At 53.8% G+C, this 17410-nt stretch overlaps 2 protein-coding genes across 2 annotated transcripts in view; one reads left to right on the forward strand and one right to left on the reverse strand.

Annotated features, from left to right (window-relative positions):
* The window catches only part of LOC137857764 (uncharacterized), a 150423-nt gene that overhangs the window by 15875 nt on the left and 117138 nt on the right, over positions 1 to 17410 (reverse strand). The gene's annotated exons all lie outside the window — the stretch shown is intronic.
* Positions 414 to 953, forward strand: C5H11orf96 (chromosome 5 C11orf96 homolog). The gene has a single exon (XM_068684707.1). The coding sequence runs from the start codon at positions 414 to 416 to the stop codon at positions 774 to 776; it is 363 nt and encodes a 120-aa protein (XP_068540808.1). The 3' UTR covers positions 777 to 953.

The following is a 17410-nucleotide window of genomic DNA, read 5'->3' on the forward strand; positions in this document are numbered from 1 at the left end:
GGAAGGCAAGCGGGCAGCGGGGGGGCCCCGCCGCCGTCTGAGCATGCTCGGGCGTGGGCAGCCCGGGCTATATAGGAGCCGTGCCGAGCCCAGCCGCTCTGCTTGGGGCAGGGGGGGACGGGAGAGGGGCTCCGCATCGCCCGGCTCGGCTCCGATCGCATCCCACCGCCCGGCACCGCAGCGCTCCCGGGGCACCACTCGGCTCCCAGCACCCGGCTCGGCTCCGCTCCTCTTTTCTCCTCTCCTTTCCATCTCCTCGGCTCCGCTCGGCTCCCATCTCCCCGGCTCCTCGCCGCTTTCCCCCCCGCCGGGACCCGGCTCCCGGCACGGCCGAGGCAGCGCCCCCCGCCCCGCCGGCTCCGGCGGCGCCCCCCGGCCCGGCCCCGGCTCGGTGCCCCCCGGCGGAGGGCAGGATGGCCGCCAAGCCCTCCGAGCTGCTGGGCGTCTGCTCCAGCTACCAGGCGGTGATGCCGCACTTCGTCTGCGTGGCCGAGGAGTTCCCCCCGCCCGCCCGGCCGGCCCGAGCCCCCCGGGGCAAGCTGCGGCGGCCGCGGCAGTCGCGCTTCAAGACGCAGCCGGTGACTTTCGACGAGATCCAGGAGGTGGAGGAGGAAGGGGTGTCCCCCATGGAGGAGGAGAAGGCCAAGAAGTCCTTCCTGCAGTCCCTCGAGTGCCTGCGGCGCAGCACCCAAAATCTCAGCCTGCAGCGGGACCGCCTGGGCAGCTGCCGCCTGCGCAACAGCCTCGACTCCAGCGACTCGGACTCGGCCCTCTGAGGTTGGCACGGCTCTGCCCGGCTCGGCACGGCTCGGTGGGACTGCTCCCGGCAGGGACCCGGCCGCAGGGAGGCTCGGCGGGGCGCCCGGCGGGCCGGGCTGTGCTCTGAGAAAGCGCTTCTTGTACCTGCGGCTCTGTTCGGCTGTACCAAACTCTCCGTCTGAGACACACACACACACACACAAAAAAGAAAAAAAAAAATCTTTTTCTATCCGTTAGAAGAAATACGAGCTGTTTTAGATGCATCGAGCTGCTGGACTTTATATTTATTTTTGCATTTAAACTGTTGACTGCGTTAATTTAATATGTTTCTACCTGAATGTCTGTTATTATTTCCATAAAAGAGTAATAAAATCCGATATATTTGCACAGTACCTACCGGGCTGTCCTTATTTCGGGGCCCTGCTGTCCTCTTCGGGCTCTCCTTGCCCCCCTGGACAGGGCTGCAGGCACTCGGAGCCTGCCGGCAGCCCGTGCAGAAGCAGCAGCGCTGTCCCTGGGGATGCTGCTGGGAGAGGTTTTGGGCTCCGTGCCGCCAGGTACACGCTGATGAGACAGGACACGAGCCAGGCTGATTTTAGACAACTTCATTTTCCTGTCAGAGATCTTTGTATTAAAGTAGCTTGATGTTTAAGGACTGTTTGGAAGTGCTTGTGCCCGAAAACGTTAGCGCAGCTGGGCAGGTGGAGTTTGTTCAGAGCTGCACGTGTGCTTTCTGCTCTCTTTCTCCTTTCCTATCCTTGCCGTGTGGTTTCCTCACGCTGCGGGGTTTTTCCAGCGTTTTTCTGCTCTCTGTGAGTTGCTGTTGTCCCTTCCAGCCCCCAAGCCGCGTGGTGCTGCAGCCGGAGCGAGCACAGGTCAGTTTGGCAGAGCAGAAGAGGGGACGGGACGGGCTTGTCTTGGAGCCGAAAAGCAGAGGCTTTCCCGTGTGGGGTGGGAGCAGAGTTACGTGCGGCTTCGGTGTGCGTGAGAGACCACGGTGTTTGTGCTGAGGAGTGCCTGAATCTCTCTGCAGGAGAAGCAAATCCCTGGAGCGAGAATTTCTCTGTTCCCTTGTGCTGTTCCTGCTCTGACAGCCTGCTCCCACAGCACGTCCTCCCTCGGGGCACCCCTCGGCCAGCTCACACTTCCCCATTACCAGGGATTACCCCCTAGGGATTTGCAGCCTTCAGCCAACACTTCTGGGGGTAGACCCTTGGGGGGTGGGAGCTTTTCCTAAGCCTGTCCTTACAGCTGGCGAAGTGACCCGATGAACAGCATCCCCCTGGCTTCCCCGGGGGCTGTGAGAGCTGGCCCAGAGGCAGGAGGGGAAGGTGGTGGTGATGGGGTGCCCTCGGGGTGCATCTGCAGGTGGCCTCACCTCTGGGACAGCTGCAAGCTGGCAAACCAGGTGCTGTTGGAAGTAATCAGCTACCAGCGGCTGTGCTGTGTCTTCATCAGCGAATTCTCCTAAAGCTGTTACAGTTCTGGGAGTTTGGGTTTCGCACAAAGGTTTGTAACATCTCTGGGAACACTACAGCCATCTGCCCAAGTGTTGCGCAAGGTACACGGAGGGCTAATGAGCTCTGGGAGGTTGTACAGCATCCTCCCCGTACTGCAGGCTCGCTCTGCTTTTCGGTCGTGCTTTGCTTCCACCCCTGGTACGAGTCCCAGAGGTGCGGGCGCTGCCTGGTCCCTTCAGGAGGCTGTGAGCACACTGCCCTCTGCAACCATCAGCCACTGCCACCCTCCATCAGGCTCAGGGGCCTCGGGCTCCAGCTTCCCGGGGATGCCCGTGCTCACTTTTCTCTTTCAAGAGACACCCCCGAGCTGTGCTGGATGTTAACACAGGGGATAAAGAGGGTTCAGGAATCTGTGGTAGCACAATATTTGAGAAAAAGCCATACCCCGTTGGAGAGGCTGGGTAAACAAGTTTCTTTTCAGCAGTTCTTTGTTAACATTTTTCTGCTCCCTCTCAAAGCGAGCGACACGCAAGTGGGAGATGCCAGCGCTGAAGACGGGCTCTCTGTATCTTCCCAGCTGTTAGGAGCTAGGCAAAAGGGTGAAAACGCAGGGTGTTTCAGCTCTGTCCTGGAGAGCCCAGGTGGAACAGCGAACCTTGTTCCAGGTTTGAGCAGCTCTTTTGCTACTCATTTTGAAGGTTTCTCTTGCAATGTTTTTCAGCATCACGGATATCTGTCCTGTAAGGATTGAAAACCACACAAAACCTACAACCAAACCTCATTAAATTCACTACACCGAGGCTAATGACTGTATCAGAGGCTTTTGAGTCTGTCACCCACTACCCAGGCTTGAGACGTGGGCCGTACGTTTCCCTTCAGCGGCTCACAGCTTAAAATCATCCAGCAGATGCCACTTGCGGTGATGCTCAGGGTGGCAGCGAGTAGGCACGAGCATCCTACGTCTGCAGGGAGGGGCCGGGAGCCAAAGCCTGGTGGAAAAGCAGGATGGGGCTCGGGGTGGAGGGGAGGCTGGGAAGAACAGGCAGGGCTGGAGGGAGCCCAGGGGACAAATCCTCTGATTCATAGGAAATCATAACACAGAAGTTGTTTTTTAATGTGACCTGATTTTATTCTCAGATTGCTGCACGTGCAAATGAGCCAGTCCCAAGGAGCACCCAGCGGGGTGAGTAAAAGCTGATCTCTGGATGGGCCGAATGGTGCGGTGCCATCGCTCCTGTGGCATCACGGAAGGGAAAATGTCCTCTCCGTGCACCTTACGGATCTCATTTCCTGATTTGTTGTTGGTGGTGGTGGTTTGCTTGATTCTATGAATCCACAAAAACCTTTTGGGAAAACGTTCAGGCTGGAGAAGACCTCTAAGATCATCTACTCCAACCTTTAGCCTAGTACTGCCAAGCCCACCACCAAACCGTGCTGTGAGGTCTCCATCTACACCCTTCTTGAGGGCAAAACCACCAGGGATGGTGACAACCACTTCCCTGGGCAGCCCGTTCCAGTACCACACTGCCCTTTCAGTAAAGACACTTCCCCTAATGCCCAACCTAAACCTCCCCTGGTGCAAATTGAGGCCATTTTATAATTATTTTATAATTATGTCGTAAACTGAGGAGGAAACACTCCCGTGCCCAGTAAAGGCTTGTGCAGGGCCAGCTCACCTTCTCCTGGAGCAGGAGGTGGTTGCACAGTACAGTGGGGTCACTGCCTCAGCTGAGCAGTCTGGGGTCTTTCACTTTCCACCTCTGTGGCTTAACGAGCTTCCTCTTAATTAATTCCCAAGCAGCATCGCATCGCATTGCACTGCATCGCATTGCTGTACCTGGGCAGCCCGGTCTGGAGGGAGTGCTGCTGTCCCATGAGCACAGAGGAAAGCACCTCCAGGTATTTAATTGGCAGAGCAATTAGTGTAACCGGTGCCAGGGGACAAGGGACCGTGCCTCCAAGCTGTGTTACCAGCATCTGCGGTGGCAGAGTCTCCGTGGCGTCCAGCGCCCTTCTGGGCTTTGCACAGCCCTGCAGAGCCCTGACCTGGGGCTGGTGGCTGGGGGTGGGCAGCAGGGAGCTGGGGTCCCCACCAGAAGTCCCCACCAGAAGACTTGGCTTGCTTTGAAAGCCAGGCGAGGTTCGCTTGGGTCCGATTTCAAACAAAACCAGATCCGCCGCGATAATTTACGGCTCTGTCTCGAACAGGGATTCTTTGTTTGGAAGCATTTGCATCAAGGAGGCTGGAGTTATAGCTGGTGAAAGGGAAGTCTTCTTCCTCGGCTTGATTTAAGACCCTGTTGTTGTGGAAGATTTTTTCCCTCTGCCTGTGAAGAAAATGACCTTTCTTGGGCAGGAGGGACGGGGCCTGGCGAAAAGGCAGGGAGGGAGGCAGAGAGGGAACACAGCCCGGCTGTGAAACAGCTCTTGGCTAGCACAGAGCTGCGTGAAGGATGTTTATGTGCTTGTTACTTTCAGCCCCGGCTTCTGGCAAGTCTGTGTTTTCCCTTTGAGAAATATCTGGGGGTCCTGCCCTTGATCATTAAAGACCCATTTCAGGCTCTTTTCGCAGCAGCCTCCGATGGCTGAGGGAGCTCGGGCTCTGCTCCCCCAGCCTCTCGGGGGAAACCCAGCGTTTCAGCTGCATATGGGCAGCACCGATGTGGCTGGCGTGTCTTGGCCAGGGACTTGTGTTTTGGCTGGGGACGTGTGCCAGGGGGTCCAGCGGGGCACCGGGTGACAGCACAGGGACCCGCACAGCTCTCCGATGCTCTCAAAGGGGCAGAAACATGGAAGGATGTGGCTCAGTGCCTTCACTGGTGGTAGGCAGGGCAGGGCCGCAGGGGATAGAGCTGCTGGAGCAGCACTGAGAGGCAGGAGGGGAAGGGAGAAGGGAATAACTCGAAAACAGGCAGCCTCAGGGTGAAGGGAGGCACGCAGCACCGCCTGCTTTCAGCCACCTTCCAGCAGGAGCACCCCTGAGGTCAGGCACCCCCGGGACCCAACCAAACGGGGTGAAATGCTGCCCGCTTATCCTCGTGAGGAGATGGATCCATGTTTTTCTCTGACATATCTGTTTGTTTCCCAAAATAACTGCGAGGCTTATCAACCAGCTCCTCCTCTTCCCAGAAGACCGGCCCAAAATAACCAAACCACCACTTTTAGGGGTTTCGTTATGAGTTTTATGACCATGTCTACATGTGCATGTTTACTCCTGGCTGAAGAGTCCCCATGTATTTTTATTGTGCAGACAAGCGGGCAGAGCAGGGAAATGGCAGGACTGCCCAGGTTTCTGCTTAGCTTTAGGTGCAGGATTAGCTTTAGGATTTCAGGCTGGCGAGGTTGATGAATGGTATTCAGACTTTGTCGGGCTTGCACGGGTTCTTCTCAGGGTCCCATCCCCAAGTTTAGGAACCAGAGCCTGGTGGCTCTCCTCTCCCTGCTCCGCAGGGACCCCCTGGTGCTTCCACACTCGGAAAGGGCTTCTTCTGCCAGCACAGATGGGAGTCTGGACCTGGGAGGAAGGGGGCTTCACATGAGGAGACACTCAGATTTCCTGGTTTTCTAGGGTGAAACTTCTTCCCTCTGTCCTCTACAGTAAAGAAGTAGCTTCAAAGATGAATATTAAAAGGAAAAGAGTAAAAACGGCTTATAGATAGCCAGACTCTGGATATGAGGAGTCTATGATAAATTTAACCACCAGAAAGACTTTTCAAAATGAATAAAAATAGCTAACATAGCTAAATACTAGATAGAGTATTATTGGAAGTAAAATATATCCTGGGAAAAAAAAAAAAAAAAGCATAAATCATGTCCAAAGAGGCAAAACTGGAGGCATCACAAATGCTGGGATGCTAAATGTGAAATCATAATAAGACATGCTTAAAAAAAGATTTTGAAGAATGGCTTGTAAAAGGCTAGAAACTTCTGATATGAACTTTTCCAAACACATAGAAAGAAAGAAGCTGACAAGAAAGTCTGGCTTTCCTTCTGAATGGGGATGCGAATGAACCCTCCAAAAGGAAAAGGAAGTATCAGGAAAACTAAGTGCCTTCCATACAACACTATAACTCTGTATATTTGATTATACATTCAACACAAACTACTCTAAAGTAGCAGTTATTATTGGTAGTGAAAGAGATGCTGGAGTTGCTGTGGACAGTTTCATGTCGGCTTGCCTCTCAGCAAGGATTAAGGGGTGGGGATGTTGAGCGTTATTAGGGAAGAAACCAAGAGCAAAACAACAATCCTAATCTGACAGCAATGTAAAACCGCAGTGCTCTGCTATCTCGAATTATCTGTGTAGGCCGAGTTAGTTCCCAAAAAAGTATATCTAAAAGTATCTGCTGCAGGATGGAGATGCAATAGTGTAGGACTGTCCAGTTCAGAAAATCCCATGAGAACAGGAGAGCAGGAGCTCATGAACACTTTGAGAGATCGATGAGGAACTTGTTAGTAATTTCTGACAATTCAAGAGCTGAAGCACCATACGAGCTATCAGACAGCAGGTTTAGGACAAACAAGAGGAAATATTTTTATTACACAATAAATAACAGAAGCACACAGTTCCCTGCCAAAGGATGCTGTGGATGTGGCCTGCTCAGAAAGCAGCCCGGCAGATTGCTCGGGGGAAGGTTTGTGTGGGTCTGCCATCCTGCAGTCCTGTGGGGACAGGGACAGGGATGGGGACAGGCTCCCCAGAAGCCTGGGGTGCTCCTGGGTGATGTGCAGGTTCACTACAAGGTCCGTCTGTCTGTCCTGTCCATGCTGGGCAGAGCACTCATTGCATGAGTTTGTGTGTGTGCTGGCTGGTTTGGGTGCTTGTAAGAGACTGGAAATTCATCTTTACAAGCACAAGGCAGAGATTTCTCTCCTCGTCCTCCCATGTCTGCGTCCCTATGGATGTGTGCTTTATCTCCTGCCCTCTGCTTAATTCCTGCATAAACACACGAAGGCTGATCTTGAAGCGAGCATCAGTGCTGCCTCCAGAACACAGCTAAATAAAGCAGGAGAAGTCGGGTGCAGGCATACGAGTCCTTTCCAAATGTCATGTTGGTCCTGCTAGAGGAAATGGTTACAGGCTGGAGGGTTAGCTTCAGGGGGCACGCTTACAAAAATAAAGCGAGTGCCCAAACAAAAATAATTTGGCCAAATTTTGCGATGACTAAATAACTCCACTCAGTTAATGGAATTATACCGAGTGAGGGATAAATCACCACAGACTTTGGCTCTGGGTCCGTTGCTGGAACCCAGACAATAATAACAGGTAGACCGGGATTGTGCGTGAAAAGCCGGGATTGTGCTTTATTTCCCCGCGGTTACCAAATGTGCAGTGCCTATTTCTGCTGAGTACGTTTCGAGCTCACGGAGGACGAGCGGGAAGCCCCTGACACGGTGCAATGCCCTCGCTGCTCACACAAACAAGCACACGCATGTCTGCGAGCTCTTGGCCGAGCCCCGTGGCTGGGCTGGATGCGGCCTGCGGGCTCTGGAGGGGTGCTGGTGTTGTTGGATGCCTTGGCCCCACCAGGGGCCCTCTTGCTCCAGGCTTTCCAGCCTCACCCAGACACATGCCCTTGGTGTGTCTGAGTTATCCTCCCACGTTGTTAGCTCTCCTGTCAGGACACCGGAGCTGCAGACACCAGAGCTGGAGGCCTCCAGCACACGTGAGGAGGAGGCTGCAGCCTGTGCAGGGCCCAGGGCCATGGGCCGTGCTCCTGAAAATATAGTTGAGATGCTGTTTAGCTCGGCCTTCTCCAGGCTCGTTTTTGCTTGTGAAGCTGTTGGTTGGTGTTCCTGGCTGAACAAAACTGGCAGAGCTCCCCACCGCAGCGCACTCCATCCGTCACACCCCGTCCTGCTCCTCCTTGATGTCGTCCCGAAGTGAACAGCCTTCAGAGAGAGCCATAACTCTACTTAATGCTTGCACTGCCTGCCCCAGCCTTCCTTGCACTTACAAACCTGATTTACAGCACGCAGCCTGCTTGCCTCTGTGAGCCCAGCCGATTCACATTTTCCATTTTGCTATCTCTCCTTTGGCCTGATGCAAGCTCGAGTGGGACAGCCTGTCAGACCTGGCCTCCTCCTCAGCAGCTTGTCAAAACAAGTGTGATTTTCACCATCTCCCTCTGCTTGCTGGTAGAGCAGGTCCAAAAGCAGACCTCGCAGCTGCGTCCCGCTCACAGCAGCTGCCCAGCATCTGATGGGGTGGGAGCACCACGTGGGCTGTCTGGGTGAGGGGCTACCAAGCTCCCAAAAGGGGCAAAAATCACGTTTTGAAATTTTGGATTTCTTTTGCCAGGAGGGGATCACTTCTGCCCCTTTTCCTGCCGAACTCCAGAAGCTGCCGCTGATTTCAGCCAGACACCGGCGGGCAGAGGGACGGGAGGAGGCGTGTGGTGCCGCACATCAGCAGAGGCAGCTGCCGGAGGTGACCTTTTAAATTGCTCCCATAAAACCTGTTCAAGTGCCCCTGTCAGAGCCTTCAGACTTTTTATATGCTTTGCTAAGACCTTTTATTTAATGCTGTTATGCTAAGGAAGCGGTAGGGCCCCTTGTTGTGTGCAGGAGGACTAAGGATGACAGCGTGTGAGCAGGGGAGCCTGTGAGTGCTCCAGCACCATGATCCCCGTGTGCCCCATCCCCGCCTGCCCACAGGGATGCTGTAGCCTGGTCACCACCCAGGAGGAACTCTGCCCTCTCTGCTGCTCACCTAGCACCGTCAGCACAGTCCCAGCTGCTCCCACCACACCATCTCTCTTCTGAGCACCTCCAGACCCAGAGCCCCGTGTCCCAGTGGTGGCCCTGAAGCTGGGCGTGCTGCTGGGTGTGCTGTCCTCAAAGCTGAAAGCCATAGTAAAAATAGCACAGACAGCCCTCAAATGAGGAGTTTTGGTGTTGCTGTAAAGGTGTGTGGTGGGGTACTGGCTCTGCCCGGGGAGGCTGAGGTGAGGGCAGGACCTCTGCCTGCTCCCAGAGCCTCTGGCACAGCACAGCCATCCTGGTCCTGGAGGGAGATTGGAGAGGTGAGTAAATGCCTTTATGGCTCTTGAGCTGGGAAGTGAAGAGCAGGAAACCCAAAGGCGTTGTTCGCAGCGTAATCACCCCGTGGCTGCTCTGCTCCCCTCCTGAGGAACAAAATCAGAGCAGAATTACCGTGCGCTATTTTGGGATACTGACTGTCAGTGCTCAGATATTTAAGGCTGAAGGGGCCAAGTGAGGTAACTGTTACTCGTCCCTCAAAAACCCGAGCATTTTGAGAAGTTTTTTTTGCTGGAGAGAGCACGATGGCATGATGTGTCCCATCAGGAAGGCTAGGGCAGGCAGAAAAAGCCGTGTCAGGTGGGAGAGCGGTGCATGTTAACCCCTTTCACGTGTCCCAGTGACCTGGCTGTGCTGTTCAGCTGCATGCCTGTGGCACTTGGCTGGGGTTTCTGCAGCAGTGGCAGCCCTGTGCCCACCCGTGTGGGGTGGCAGAAGGTTTGGCATGGCCCTGGGCCATGTCACCTCTCAGGATTACCATGGTCCAGGGAGAGCAGCTCTCTCTACCCCTGGCACGAGCGGCAGGGCTGTGCCAGATTAGTCACAGCATGGCCTCAGAGAGCAGGATCCCAGAGAGAGGCGGGTCTGGGAGCTGTTGTCCAGTAATTAGGTTCATTATGTACTTGTTATGCAGCTATATTCATTTTATTTATGCATTTTTATACGTTGTCCTTTTAATTTTCATTATCCATTTTTTCTGCTGAGGTTCCTGCTTAGGGCAAGCAGCAGAGTTAGTCATGCAGGATGACGAGTCTGTTGTACAGCTGGTGCTCACCCACCCCCAAGCCAGCAGTTCCTATCTTGAAGGCCTAAATCCGAAAAAAAAGGAGCCTACTAGCCTGTAACTTACATTTAAGCTTAAACTTAGAGCTTCTCAGCTCTCCATGGCAGCCAAGCTTCTGGCTGTCTCAGAGGGGCTGGCCCGACCTCCTAGCTGTGAGAGCAGACGATGGAAGTTTTATTCGTGGGTCTCAGCCAACGGAGAGCTGTGGCACACACCTTAGGGGCAACACGATTTTGAGGAAAGGCACGGGTCTTTGAGGTTAGTGGTCCTGTTGGCTTTTAAAAGCAGGGTGTAACGGGATCAGGCATGTGGCTGACTTCTGCACAGACGGCTCAGAGGCCAACTGAGAGGCCCCACTCCCCACTGACAGCTGAGCCACGACTTCCAGGCTGTAAGAAACACGAATTACGTGCCAAAAAAGCAGTTTTGAGACTAAACAAAAAATGCGTTTTGGTTCCTTTTCCTTGTTTCCAGTTTCAGCCTGAATCCTCTTGAGTGCAAGTGGGTCAATAGTCTCAAGCACTTTCTGTACACAGGAGGACCAGAACCACAGGGCCACAGAAGAGCTGAGGCTGGCAGGGATCTCTGGTCCATCTGGTCCAACCCCTGCCCAAGCAGGGCCACCCGGAGCAGGCTGCCCAGGGCCGTGTCCAGGCGGATTTTGAAGATCCAAGGATGGAGACACCACAGCCTTTGGCCAACCCGTGCCTGTTCCCCATCACCTGCACAGCACAGAAGTTGCTCCTGGGGTTTGTGCCCTGCTGCCGGGCCAGGACCACCTCGATGGGACTTTGTGCTGCCTCCTCTGCCCATTTTGGGGCCGCCTGGCCGCTGCACCGGGCGGTTTTGCCCTTTCAGCTCTGCGTCAGCATGGCAGGACGTCTTTGCCCATATGGTGCCTTGCAGCCAGCCAGCACACATATAGACCTGGCTATATATAAACGAGCAGGGTCAGAGCTCTATTTATAGCCTCTCTCAGCACATTCCCCTCGCTATGCATTTCTTGCCGCCGACTCCTCGCCCTGTCTCCTTGCTGCAGGAGCGCTCTGAGGTGAGACCTGCCAGCTGCACGGGGACATCTCTGCACAAGGTCGGCCTCCTGCTTCTGCCAGGCTCTGTCCTCCCGTGACAGCAGCATCCCTTGGGGATGCTTTGCTCTGAAAGGCTCTGGGCTCAGGTGCCCTGCCCAGTCCCATGCTCGCGGTACCTCACAGCACGAGTCCCTGCCCCTACATTTTTATTTTTTTTTTAATATCTTGGCTCCTGGAAGCCTCTGGTCTGGCAAGGACCTCTGCTTTTTGCTGTTGTAACACTTTCCACGCTTCCTGTCTATGAAAAGAAAAAGCTTGGAAAAGGGATTTCAGCATTCTCTGTAGACTGGGAAAAGAGAGGGGAAACGCATCTACTATTACCAGCTAGCCATGACTTTCGAACAACCTCCTGTCTGAGGGAGGCATTTGGGAGCACAGGGGCCCCACTGGAGGAGAGGCACCGCGGCTCTTTTCTCACGGTGATGGCTGCTGGTCTGAGGGCTGGGGGGAGCAGAGGGTGTGTGCCTGTTGAAGGTAAGGTGGGTATTTGCAGATGCCTTTTTTTTTTTTTTTTTTTCTTAATGCATGATAATCTTGTCCTTGAGAAACATTTCCTAGAAGCTCCATCATGAAAACCGTGTGCTACAATAGCAGCTCAGTTTGTTTGCCTGTTGCCGGTGTTCTCATTTACCCAGCTCATTTCTGTGCCATCTGCAAGACCAAGTTTATTACTGCTGATGTTAAACCCCGGTGTCACATTCTTTGAGCCCAAGAATCAGGGGGAGCAGCAGCTGGTGCTGTCCCCCAGGAGCAGAAGGTGCATGAAGAAATCACACAGCCCCAGTAGATTTGTACTTCTTCTTTATACCAGGGTCATGGTGGCTGTCCAAGAAGGGACAACCTGCAGTTTGTCTGTGCTGTGATCCCCTGGACTTCGAGTACCCGTGTGGCAATATGGCACTTTATCACGCACCTGCCTGTGCCCATCCTTTAAAAAAGGAAGATTTCAAGTCAGAAGGCCCCTTTGGAGGGGTTGCAGTACATCAGTCAGTGGAGCAAACAAGCACGAACTCCAGCACAGAGAGCCACAAGCTGCAGATTTATGTCAGAAGGAGGACTGTGCACAGGATCGTTTCAGAAAACATTTGTCAGAGGAAGGTGAGGATTATGATGGTGTGAGAAATGAACACACAAATATTACAAGTTCCTGACAGCAGCACGTGATGCTTTCAAGGGAAAATATTCCACATTTCTTTGTGACTCGTTAAATCCACGGGCACACGTTGTTAATGCCTTATCTGTAACACGAATCTCTTTTTGACCAATGATTGTGTAAAGCAGAAGTCTCACACTGCAAAAAATATAAGCACGTGGAGGTGCAAGGTATGGTGGGTCACAGGAGGATGTGGTTATTAAGTGCTCCTAACCTTCAGTGGCTGTGGTGTGGTTCCCCACAGCGAGCTGCTGCCTCCGAACCCACCTCCACACGAAGCAGACGAAGCAAGGAGGGGAAAGGGGATGAAGAGCTGGAGGAGCCTTGAGTCTGAATTTTGGCCAGGGCCTGTTTGCTGCTCCCATTGACAGTGCCCCGAGTGCTAATTATAGTCTCCTCCCTCTGCTTTGGTCAGGGCAAATGACAAAGTGGGGTGAAACCCAAAAATAAGCAGCCTTAGAATAGTTCTCTCCACCTCTTCCTGCTAATGGCATCGCTGAACAAGACTGCTTGTTCCCCTTCAGACAAGCTCGCGGAGGTTATTTTAATCCATTTTTAGTTGCAAATAGCATTTATCAGAATAAGCATGGGCTGGTTGCCAGCTCCTTCAGATCTTTGACAGCCCAGAGGGGAAAGTCTCTGAAAAACAACTGACTGTGCTTCTACTGCACGTTCCCCTGCCCAGGAGATTTTGGGGACATAATAAGGAAACATTCGTCTGATGGAGCAGAGCCCAGGAAGCAGCGTGTTGCTCGCAGCCAGTGATTCCCCTGTCATCAACGCTTGTTCCCAGGAACCAGAGCTCTTGTTCCTGTCACCAGTGTTGATGTTTTCAGATTCAATTTAGCAGTCATTAGGAGGCAAGAAGCAGGGCTGGGAAAAGGTTACAGAGCCACTCATTTCTGGGCCGGTGGTGAGAACGTGACCCTGGCTAGCTGTGCCCCAAAATCCTTGCTGACAGCCATCCCGTGGCCACTCGATGGTTTGCGGAGCCTTCACGATCTTTGCTGAGTTCAAAGCTGTGTTTTAGCAAATGCCCTATTGAGCACTAATTGGCATTCCCAGGGAAGCACGTGTGGAGCAGGCCATGAAGATTAAATTCCCTCTTTCCCTGAAGCCATTTTGGTAATGGGAAGCATCTGGGCAACTTGCCCTACTGCTCGGTCCCAGGCTCTGGGGCTGCAATCTTTCACCAGTACAAAATTAAAGCATCTGAAGTATCGTATGCGTGGTGGCCTACTGCATGATGTCCACGGACAGGAGGGGACAGGCAAAGGACAACAGCTGACAGGAGGATGGAGATAGCCTGAGATATCCCGATGCCCGATAGGGGTTGATGAAGGAGAAATTAAGGAAAGTGTTGCCACATTTGCGATGTCTTGCAGTCCTTTGTCATTTGTTGGAGTGGCTCTGAAGACCACTTGATCTGGTCTTAACCTGTTGATATCTCAGTCTTCAAGACCAGGGCATCTGAAATTCAGCAAGCTGTATGCAGAAAGTCTGCTGGCTGTGTGATATTTAAGGCAGTTTTGGAGCCACGATCCTGGCTGAACAGCGTAGTAGTTGGAAATTCTTGGCTATGCTGAGGGAAATTGTTGTACTCCACCAAGAACACGAAGGTAATGTTAATTCTTCTCTCTCAGCTGCCACCTGAGACCCAATTGCATGTTTTCCGATGTGCAAAATTCACCTGTTTTGCCAGTCAAGGTAAACACTTTAGGCTGATAGGGGAAATGACATCGTGCTGCTGAATTCTGCTTTCTTTGTGTCTTAAACAGGGTAAAGCCTGGCAGTAGCAGAACTGACCAGACCCGTTAACGTGTGGATGGAAACCAACCTGCGGGCAGCCAGTCGTCTCCCTGCAGTCCCTGGCTGTGGGGGAGGAAAGGATGCCTGGCTGGAGGTGAGCAGCTGGCACCTTTTTATTTATCACAAGTCCAAAGGCTGACTGGGACACATGCATGCCTTGTGTTGACCTCCATCGGTGTGAAGAAAAGCTTGATCTGCATCCCACAAACAGCTCTGCCACGGTGCTGCAGCCCTGGGAGGGCAAGGCTGGTACTGCTTCCCCTTGCACGTCCCCCAGCATGGACTGAGGGCAAGGGGGCACAGTGGGAACAGTGCCTGCAGCCTGTGGGGAGGCAGCTCCCTGCGCTGCCCTGGGGATGCTGCTGCATCTCCCTGACTCCTAAAAGCACCCCAATGCTTTTGGCCAGGGAATGAGCCTGTCTGCCTCACCCCGCCTCAGCTGTGTGCTCGCACCTGTGTTTTCAGGGATGGGTGCTGCTCTCCACCCTGTGATAGGGACATGTGTGACACAGAACTTCAGTAACGCATTAAACATTTGCGGTAGAAGGAGGTTTGTATCCTTGCACATCTGGAACTGATAGTGAGTGAATTAAAACCAAATAACACACGGGGAAACTTTGCACAGGCCAAAGGAGAAGGGGATGAGCTTTGCCAGGGTTCACCCTTGGCTGCAGCGTTTTCTGCAGGAGGAAAATGCTGAGAGGAGACCATGAGGAGGAAGCAGGAAGCGAGCAGGGCTTCAGGAATCCAGGGAGAGAAAGGCCAAAAAGAGGGCAGGAGAGGGTGGAGGAAGAGTGCCAGGACTGGCACCCACAGGGATGAAGGGGAGCCATCACCTGAGCAGCCAGAGGAGTGATGGATGTGTATTTGGGGCTGGGTATGGTGTTTGTTTTTTTTGCAAACACAAAGAATTGGTTTTGTTTTTGGACACAGTTACAACACCAGGTGCAGAACTGCTCTTAAGAGGCTCGCCTTGCAGTGTGACGAGCACAGATCCCTCCTGGTTATTTCCTGAAATTCCCTGGGCAGCAGGCAGTGCGCGCTGTGTGCATGTACTGGGGGTGGCAGCTCTGAGATGAGCAAGCAGAGGACTCCCTTTTGCCCCGAGCACTGGGATGTGCTGTCCCAGCCACAGGCACAGCGCAGAGGCTGGGGGCAAAGTTTGTTCTTTCCCCACCAGCCCCGAGCTGCTTCCCTGGGCATTTGCTTTCCCACCCCCCCCCTCCTTCCCCCTCTCCTAACAGGCACTTGGGCAGCACACTTTTCTGGATTGGCTTCAAGAGACCTTTTAAGGCTGCAGGGATTTGGCTTTATAGCTGCAATTTACTGGTAAAACTTGCCTGAATTATGCAGGCTTCTTACAGTGAAACAGGTTCAAGAGCCTCTATTTTTAGTCCATCTCAAAACAAGTGCAAGAATTACTGTCTGCTCCTCCTGATTTCCTCCGTGACCCTCTCCCTCACCACGATCACCAGCTTTCCACCCAGGTAGCCGCTCGGTGGCAAGACCTATGGCACTAAAATGGCACTATTTAGTCTCAAAGAGACACAGAGCTCATCAATTCTCCTGGTTTGTCACGAGGAGCTAATGAGCCATCTCCTCTTGGCGCAGGGTGGCTGGAAGGCGCACGGGCTTTCAGAGGACGGTTGCCCAAGAGAGCCAGAGGTGAGTGTAACCATATAACACACGGGTACCGAGGCGTGTGTCCTGTTTGTGTAGGGCTGTGTTTGTTGCGTGATACCCTGAAGATATTTAAAACACAAATTCCTGGATGTGAAGAGCCGTACTTAAGCCGTTTGCAGTTGTAACAACAACAGCTGGAGTAGCTGACCTGAGGATACGTTAACCGTGGCAGAGTTCCTCGCCAAAAGGTGTTTATATAAAGCATGTACATGCTCTGCCTCTGTTTTATACACAAATTCACGTGGCCTCCATCCCAGGAAGCTTGTGAGCGAGGCTCAGCCCCGAAGGATGCTGACTGCAGAACCAGGCAATGGCTGGCAGGCCCCCAGGAGAGATGGTGCCTGAACCTGCCCTGCTGATTCCTACCTGTGCTGCCTCTCCTCATTTGACCCCAGCTCCAGCAGGTGGAAAATAACCCCCCTGGCACCCAGGAATGGTGGGCCAGGGCTCAGAGAGAGGAAGAAGAGGAGGAGGAGGTGATTGCCTCTGCAGCACAGACACAGGTGCTCCCCTCCCAGCCTCAACCCAGCTGCTGCCACCTCTTTAAAGCTGTAGGAAATGAAGGCTCTGCTCCCACTAATTGCCCCCCTGTAAGCATCTGTGTGGAGAGAGGGGTTTGCAAGCTCTGCAACAGCCCTGAGAGGTGGTAAGTCTGTGCCTCCTGGCCAGTGCTGTGCTGCTTCCCTGAATCCTGGTCCTTCCTCCATGTGGTGTCACCCTGGGACGTGGCAGCTGTCTAGGGGGGCTTTGGGGATCTGGAGGGCCTCTTGGACAGCACAGGTTGTGAGGTGGGGTGGGCTGTGGGGTCACTCCAGGACCTCTGTAACTGCAGAGGCTCCCAGGCCAGGAGCCCTTGGCTTTGGCTGACAGGGCGGTGCCTGGTGGGCTCCTGGGGTCCCAAAACGTATCGTGGGGCATTTCCCCCTTCTGCTGGAACAGAGAGGCTTTAGCCTATGGCTCTGCACAGAGGAAGGTGCCACCTTGTCACCTCCTTACAGAGTCTACAGCCCTCAGCTGCCTTCTTGTGTGTTTAGGCCATATAAAACAGCACTGAGCAGTTCGCAGAGCTCCCATCCTGCAGCAATGCCCTGCGCTTCTGGCACCAGGGCAGTGCCGTGGAGGGGTGATTCAGCAGGGCTGGGTGTCCTGTGAGCCCTAACTGAGGCTGGGGAGCAGCTGTGTGAGGAGGAGGCTGCCAAAATGCTGCCAGCAGTAGCCCAAAGCCATGACCGAGGGGAGGGTGCCCCTGGCTGCTCCGATGGCTCTTCAGAGGGGTGCGAGCTCCCTGCAGACAATGGGCTCCTTGCAGCAGTGCGTGAGAGCGGGCTGGTGCAGCCTCCTCGGCCGATGGTCACCCCTCTGCTTCCCACACAGCAGCATCCAGGCATCTGCCGCTGCTTTTTGGCTGGAAATCTGCTCATCTGCAGGCTGAAATGAGAACCAGCTGGTGGTTGTTTGGGATTTATTTTAGAAAAAAAAAAAATCTTCTGCAAAGCGTTATTCTGTTTTGAGTTCCTGTTTCCTTTCCCATCTGTCTGAGGAGCCGGGTTTGTAAATCTCCCCCATCTGCATGTCCCCACTGATGGCACGGCTCCTCTGCCCCGTCCCAGCGGGGGCAGGCACAGGGGGC

Source organism: Anas acuta, chromosome 5 (assembly GCF_963932015.1).
Source record: "Anas acuta chromosome 5, bAnaAcu1.1, whole genome shotgun sequence".
NCBI classification, from domain to species: domain Eukaryota; kingdom Metazoa; phylum Chordata; class Aves; order Anseriformes; family Anatidae; genus Anas; species Anas acuta.